Here is an 8,250-nt window from a genome sequence, read left to right as displayed (position 1 = left end):
GGGGGGCTCGGTGTCCTCAGCTTCCACTGAAGTCATTCCATTGCTTTTAGTCACTTCACCAAGACCTTGTCTCCACAGGATGTTATGCTGGAACAGCTACTGCATTTACATTCACACCCTATCTCATTCCAAGATAACTTCCTCACATTGACGTGCCCTTAGAAGTACAAGAGCGAGCATTCGTCTGTGGCTGCGCTTAGCCCTAGGCTGAAGTCTCACGAGTTAACAGAGAATAGAGATTTGGCTTTATCTTATAAACTGTGCTAATATATATCACCACCCTTTGGACTGAAACCAACTGCTTCTCTCTAATCTCCCAATCACTTCCCACGGAAAGCGCATACTTTCTTTAGCCCATGAAAGAAGGCAAGGACGTTAGGAAAATCAGAGGGATTGCAGGGCACGAAAAGCCTGTGTGAGCTGCATCCAAGAGCAAACATCCCAGCCTAAGATACCAGAGCTATGAAATGGTCCCTTTCAGTGACCGAAATTACCATGGTGGCTAAAAGAAAAATGGCTTAGGCTACACAAGTACTGAGGAACAACACTGCAGAGCCTTGGGACTGAGCCCTCAGCTGGAGTTAAAGGTAAGTCAGGTAAAACAGATAAACATGGAGCAAACAAATGAGTAGAGATTGAAGCTTTTCATGCATATTGAAGTGACATCAAAATACGGTTTCTCCTGCCAAGCACAACTCCTACCCTCTTGCTCATACCTGCATCCAGTACACAAAGTTTGTAACTCAGGAGTTCTTGTGTGCTCTTGAGCTGCAACAGAAAATGCATTTTTGCAGTCCTCACAGCTCAGACCCCAAACCATACCCCCCAGAGACCATCTGCAATGTCCCTGCCTCCCTGGTTCAGATTTCCTGACGTGAGCAGCGAGGACCAAGTCAAGAACCATGTCTGACAGGGATACTCTGGCAGATATGCCCTGCGAGGTACAACCAGGGAAGGTCAATAATGACAGGAATGACAAGTTGTCGAAATGGAACCAGCAATTCCCAAAACCCACTTTGGTTTCAGGAAAAGAGTGTGCAGGCTGAAGTCTGCAGAGAAGCGCCAGCCTCTGCTGCAGCACTAAGCCAAAGTAAGCAAATGGCACGCCATTTCTGGAGGCGATCAGTTTTCTCTCCATTTCCATCACTGCTTTGCTGATAAAGATTTTAATTCTGGTTTTTGTCGGTGCCTGTACCTCAGTGGGTTCCTAGGTCTGCAGAACATCTTTGTTCCACTTAGACTAATTCTTTTGTTTCTTTGCTTCTGAGAGAAAACAAGTTACAGCTTCAAACCATGCAGGGCTGCAGTTTCAGTGCTGCAGAATCCCCACTTACCCACTTCTTCTCTTTCCTCAGTTCTTCTCTATCTGATTTACTGTTTACTTACAGACCATATGGGAAACACGCTGGGAAAGCATGCATCCGGGTTCACGTTCAGAATAAACACTTTTTATGACTATTCCCATGACCTGCAGCAATAGACTAGATTAGTCACCCACAACTATGTATAATCACACAATCATTTAAATACATTTTCAAAACATAATATGTTTTAAGATACAGATCAACTAAATATTCCTCTATAGGCTTTCTAACACCTATTTCCTACAACTTTACCATTTCCACCTGAGACAGAAAGCGTTATCTTTCAAGTGTGGAGTCAATATAAATGTAAGAACACAAACACATTGGTCCATGTGAAAGTGCAGCCTGCAGACTATTAGTGCTACCTGGTCTGCTCAGTTTTCTTAACAAAAGAACGATGAAGTGCAGTAGAAAAAGAGTTGAAAATGGATGCTGATGCTGAAGTAAAAGTGCCACCTATCAACACGTGCAAAAAAAAAATAAAAATATTCCTTTTTATTCTCTGCCTGTTTCAGAAAACCAAACTCCCTCTAATTTTAGGTTCATCCAAAAGCAGAATTGTAAAAGCTTTCTGCTGAACAGAGAATAGAATATTTCCCAAGTAGAATATATAATTTAATCCAAACCCAAATAAACAAAGGGTTGAATTCAAGCTCACCCATTACACTTAGCAACACAATGGAAAGGAAATCTTGACAAAGTCATTTTGAATTGAAATACTTTAAATCTTTTCAAGCTGAAACATTCTGAATTCTATTTCTAATGTAAAAAATTAAGTCAATGACATAAAACTAAATAAATTATTCTATTTAGTGTTTCTAAATCATTTTTTACCAGAAGAAAATCTAAAGCAAAATTTATAAAAGCAAAATTAATAACCACATTTTTTCTAAGTAATGAGACAGCTATGTCCTGTACTACCACATCGTATTTAGGATTTTTTTTTTTTTGCCATCAACCTCTGGGTGGAAAAAAAATAATCTGATGTGTCCCTTTTGCTTTGGGAAATGGTTCCGATAGCCTTTTAAGTGTTGTTGCACATGTAGCTGTCCGGAGTGCAGAATGCTCGTAGCTCTCCCCTGCCTCCCCTCCCTACCCCGTCCACCCCGCCGAAGCTGGCAAGCTCATCTGCTGCAGGATATTTGCAGAACATCTCATCGGCCAAACTGCCTGCTTGCATCACGTTACAAGACTTAAGCAGAACACATGGAAATCTTCCTTTTGTTAAAACCATACACAAAAGATGAAAAAATACAGAGATTTCATGAGGTAAGTTGGCTTTTTGTAGCTCTTTTTTTTTTTATTAAATGGAGGTCGGGCATTATTTCTACAGGCAGATGTTGGAATACTGTTGTAACTCTCTAAAAAGGAAAGAGATTTTATTTTTCCTCTTTTTAAGAAATGCTTTCCCCATATGTTTCTGAGATGGTGTGCAAAGTACCGTAAAGCCTTTCCATCCCACCACAACGTTGCAGTTCAGCAAAACACTCAAGCAAACGCTCCGCTGTAGGCACCTGAGTAAGTCTCCTCCTTGTCAGCATAAAGGATCCTGAAGGAGGAGGGACTCACCCTCATTTTTGAAGCGAAGCACATGGTGAACAGCTTTCCTAAAGCGAGGCCTTTCAGTTCACTCGCTGTCAGGCGCGCACAAGCCCGTGGTAGCGACCGCGCTGCACAGAAAGTCAAGCTGTTCCTGCAACAGTCAGCGATCGATCTCCGCCGGCTGGCTGCCTCCTCTGCCAGCTCCATTTGAACTTGGAAAAAGTGGTATCTGGAAAATTGTTTAAAACTGCAAATTTATTTTCAATGGGTTTTCTTGTTGTTCTGCTTGTTTTGGGGGCAGAAGGCTGGAGCGGGAAGAGTCATTACATGGTGAAAAGCAAAAAAACCACATTTTCATGTGTGATTACTTATATTAATATGTATCATTTTACATACTTGGTATATCTACATATGGAACCTATTATTATTGAGGAAATGTTTTTTTAATGAAGAAGACTGAACAATACTTAGGAGAGAAAATGTTCAAACCGATGTTAATTTGCAGCAGAAGTAACAAAATATTTTAATAAAAAACAGTAAAAAGACTGGCCTTCATATCCAGGATCAGCCCGGTCCTATGTTTACACCTTGAGAATAAAATTCAACTTGCATGGCTTTTCCAAGCTCTGCAAACCTCCTAAACTGAAATTTAAACTCTGTCAAGCAGTTTTAAGAATAAGATCAGTACTTCAGCTCTACAGAGAAACAGAGATAGCTCATTATATTTCTGTTTTCCAGATCCATGGAAGCATTTTTTACTCCCTCCAATTTTTTTACACAGCCTGTGCCTACCCTCCCTTCCTAGCCCCCAAACTCATCCAAAAATAAATTAAAAAAGAAAGGGGGGGGGGGGATTTAGGTAATACAATCACTTCTGTATAAATGTAGCTAATTATATTCTCAATTGCTGAGCACTGTTTCCTCTCCCTGCATGCTGGGGTTAATTAAGCTTTCCTTAAATGTTGCATATAAATTAAGGAGAAACAAACAACAAAAAACCCTCACTATATTCAAATGAAAAAAATCTGGTGCTAAAAAGTCCTGGCAGGCTGAACGTTAGTACAATAAAACTCCTGGATTTAAAATGGTAAAAATAAAGTGACTAAAAGCTCTCTATTTTAAAAATGAGAGACTTTCAAGAAAGACCGTTCACTGTAGGAAAGAGATACTTTCTTTCAAGAATCATCTCAAAACCAAGGATGAATTATTAGTATCAAAGGTAAACCTCAAAATAGACTCTCTCTGTTATCATAATGCAAATATTAATGCGTATTTGCTATTCCTGCCAAATGTTATCAGCGTTGTTCCGACTCGCAGGGTACAACCTGTTCTGTGCAGATCCTGACTGGGCTAGGACTGGACTAGGTTTATCATTTTAACACCAGTAACGTTGTTTTGTTCACCTTGAGAAACCACTGCATGGGCAATGATGGCAAGAGGATACTGCACGGGTCCCCGCTCTGGCTCTTTAGGAAAAGCCTGAGGAGCCCCAGGACGGGGAGCTGAGCAGAGCAGGTCCTGTGCTCCAGGGAGCTGTCACTGGCCATGGCTCTCACCACCTACTTTAACTTACCCTCTTCAGTCACTCTTGGCAAGCCAGCAGATCTAAGCATTTTTTTTAATAGGTTGAATTACTTCTGCTGCATTCATTTTTTCTTTTCTCCTTCTTCTTCTTCGTCCTTCTTTTTTTTTTTTTTTTTTTTTTTTAAATTTAGCAACTTTCTAAGCTTCCTTGCTGTGTTTTCCAAGTCCCTCTTTCAATGGTACAGTATCAGAATGGCAATGAAACCAGCACCCCCCCCAGCCATTCTGTAGTGGCTTGATGCAACCTACTGGTAACATCTCGCAGGAGCTCAGTACCCAAAAAATGCGTGGCCTGCGAAAGACACAATTTGTAATAATGCACCAGAGGTATTTTGAAAGTAGTTCCTGATTTTGAATCCGCACACTGCAAAAACAGTCCTCCTCAGTATATGGCAAGAAATAAGGCAAATTATAATCTGTTCTGTTACTCAGGTGCCACATAGATACTACCAAATACAACACTGAATGCCTTCCGAGTCTTATGTAACGACGGATTTCAATTATAAATGTCACACAGGCATCATTTCAGGCTTTGAAATATGGTTTACTTATTACCAAATAGGATGTGTCAAATGATTTATCAAATTCACAAGAAAGAAGAAACCAATGAGACAATCCAACCTATCTCCCAGCAAGTCCAGGATTGTTTCCAATGAAATGTAGACTAGCAGAAGAGAGATTTATTACCACAGTTTCTTAATGCTGTGTTTTATAATTTAGCAAGCCTTCCTATCACGCTCTGCATGGTACTTTACCAAGCACGACAGGCTTACCTGGATTTCCACTGCCTGTCCGACCCGGGGGGGTCACTCGCTGCCTGCGTGCCTTTGATGCTGCATCTCTGTAGCTAGTTTCTACAGATGGAGCTATTTTTGAAAGAACTTATTGGATGACAATAACCTCACAGTGGCAATGGAAAAAAAAAAAAAAAAAGAGTTTGCTGCTTCAAAAAGACGTGATAAGACTGGCAGATTTGTTTTTAAAAGTCAGGCTGTTCTTTAACGTGCCTACAGTAGCACTGAGGCCACACTGAGTTGTACTCAATTTCAAAGTGCCAATTAAAAGAAGAAGGATGCATCCGGCTACCGCTCCTCACAGGCACATATAGCCATGTCTCATATTAGAAATCTGTGAAAAGCAATATTGAAAAACCTGGAAACATTTACAATGGCTTAGCTTGGGACTAACTGAAACCAAGAACATGCCTTCTCTTTGATCCCATTAAAATGCAAGAGGTTTTCTTGGTCATGGAAAAATCATTTTGCTATATCAAAATCTAATCGCACAAAACAGCACTGGGTAGTTCATGCATCAGTTGGTTTGACAGAAATGAACTGTTAGGAAATGACTGGCACGTAAGCGACAGCAATAGAATATGGCTGCAAAAATACATCATACCTTGAAAGTTAAAAAAATAAAGAAAAACTTGATACCTCTTCTGTTATTTCTGCTATCTAATTAATAATACACATTAAAGTAGAAGACATTTTAATCTTTAGGAATTAAAGAAATAATCCATGGATTTAGCAAGCTCAAACATGTATTTGATTTTAAGTGCATTAAATAATTCCATTTGTTACAGGGAATTTTTTTATGCACATGAAAATCTTTGAAATGCTGTAGGGTAACAATCTAAACTTTGACTAGGCTAGAAATGAGAAGGTATTTATAGTCTGGCTTTGGTTGAAGTGATAAAAGTGATGAAATTGAGCTGAAGAGTTAAATTCAGATTTCAAACTCCCTCAGACTTTGAAACTTGGTCAGACCAACTTCTTCTAATTAGCCATTAAGAAACAAGTATCTTCCTTGGTGCAACACATATATGAAAGTAATGAAAAATATGTTCATTGCAGGTAACAGTTGTTTCAGATTTGTAAGCACACATTGTAGACTATTTTTTAGTTCTTTGGTAAAGGGTACATGGATTAGTGCTGCGGTATCTCTTTGCACTTTCATGACAAAGAAAACAAGAGCAGTAACATACTTTCATAGATTGAACGCTAAATCTTTAAAGACCTAATCAGAGATCTTTTTTGTTTATGTTCATGATTAATTCCTGCTTCTCTAGGTTTTGTATACAAATCAGACAGCTCGAAATAGAAACCTTACAAGTTATTTGTGAAATCCATTGCACATGCAGAATTGAAGAAAGTTGACATAGTCAACTGGAACCCAGAAAATGAAAAAATTTTTGGTTTGAAAGAGCTACAAAATGTAGTATATTTCCAGGACTACCTGGTTTTAAAATACCACGCCTAGCTGGATGATTCATTTGCAGCTTTTGCTGCTTCACCTTTAACAGCAAATTCATTGCATGAGTTAGGCGATGTTGACTTCAGAGGAAGAGCTAGTAGACTTGCTTTCAACACTGTGCCAACAGACCTGTGTATAATTAAGTGCTAACGATAACATGGATGTTTATAGTATGATGTATATTGTACATATCATCACCCAAATATGAATTTCTGAAAATCCTACATATTAGAGAAATAATTAAATATATGGTAAAAGCTCCTATATGGCTTCATAAGTATGAAAGGAGACACAAATACATATACAAACATTTGTAAAGAATGGGTAACACAAGTAGGACACAAAACCCAAATAAGCACTATGTTACCATGTGAGCAGAGCAGATCAAATGAATGCAATGATAATGCTACCTGAGTGATAACATTACCAATTAATTTTTTTAAAGTTTCTAACAAAAGTTGAAATCTTTTTCCATCACCTGAGAGAGACTTTTTGGCTGTATTTATATCTCACCCCGAGTAAACTGGCTGAATTGCAAAGACAGAACATTATCCGCGAATAATGAAAGGAAAGAAAAATACTGCTCGTGACGGACATTTATCAATATAAAATAGCTATTTTTTTGCCATTGTTTGAAGTAAGGGAAGTAATTAAAGTACACAAACCCATTTTGATACTACCACTCTACTTTCTGCACGTTAGTAACGAAATGCCTTCCCCCACTCCGTGTGTGCTGTTCATTAACTCTCCGCAATAAATATTGTACTTCCATATCACACATTTGAGAGCTCTCCTAAACTGGGAAGTTGGGCAACAGCATTGCTCTATGCAAAACCAGCCAAGTCCAGTCAGGAAACAGATTAATTTGAAAGCTTTAATTAATGACTGAACATTTACACAGCCAAGATTTACGAGTTACAAGGAAGTAAGTCCAAAACATAACACTCCCTCCTGCATGCAAGCTCTCTTTCTAATGGTAAACAATTAGCCTAGGGTAAGATACTGTCTAAATTTTCAAGTTCACTTTCTTCTTCTAACTTCCAAGCATTGATAGAAGGCAGATGAATTTAATGCTTTTTTTTTTTCTTTTTTTCCCTGCTCTTCCATAAATATTATTAATAAACAAGGATTAATGAAGACAAAGTATAGGGATTTTTTTTTTTAATAAATAAACTAAAAAGTTTCAAAAGATTTTTTTTTAGCTCATGAGTGCAAAAACAGTATACAAAAAAAAGAGGAGGAAAGGAAAGAACAGAATGCTTTCTGGATGGATAAGTTTATAGAACTTATTTTCTATATATGTTTGAAGAAAATCATAAACAAGAAAAGGAAAGTCTTCACAGATATATGCATATACTTATTAAAAATACATATATCACATGCAAAAACTCTCTTAAAATAAAAAAAAAAATTCTAAAGTTTTTCTTCCTTTAGTTTACTTCACTAAATTCACAAAGACTTTCGCAGATTTAGTAACAATGAACGTTAGAAATGAAGAGTAAGTTTT

The 8,250-nt window shown here is 38.1% G+C and overlaps 1 protein-coding gene across 1 annotated transcript in view; it reads right to left on the bottom strand.

The window, feature by feature from the left end:
- The window catches only part of LOC104167906 (spermatogenesis-associated protein 5-like), a gene marked incomplete at its 5' end in the record, with an annotated part of 164,324 nt that overhangs the window by 18,890 nt on the left and 137,184 nt on the right, over nt 1-8,250 (bottom strand). Inside the window, 1 exon segment of the mRNA XM_009708304.1 lies at nt 3,031-3,211. Within this exon segment, the coding sequence (XP_009706606.1) occupies nt 3,031-3,211 (181 nt within the window).

This window comes from Cariama cristata, unplaced genomic scaffold (assembly GCF_000690535.1).
Source record: "Cariama cristata isolate BGI_N322 unplaced genomic scaffold, ASM69053v1 scaffold6679, whole genome shotgun sequence".
Taxonomy (NCBI): domain Eukaryota; kingdom Metazoa; phylum Chordata; class Aves; order Cariamiformes; family Cariamidae; genus Cariama; species Cariama cristata.
This window is presented reverse-complemented; position numbering and strand designations above follow the sequence as displayed.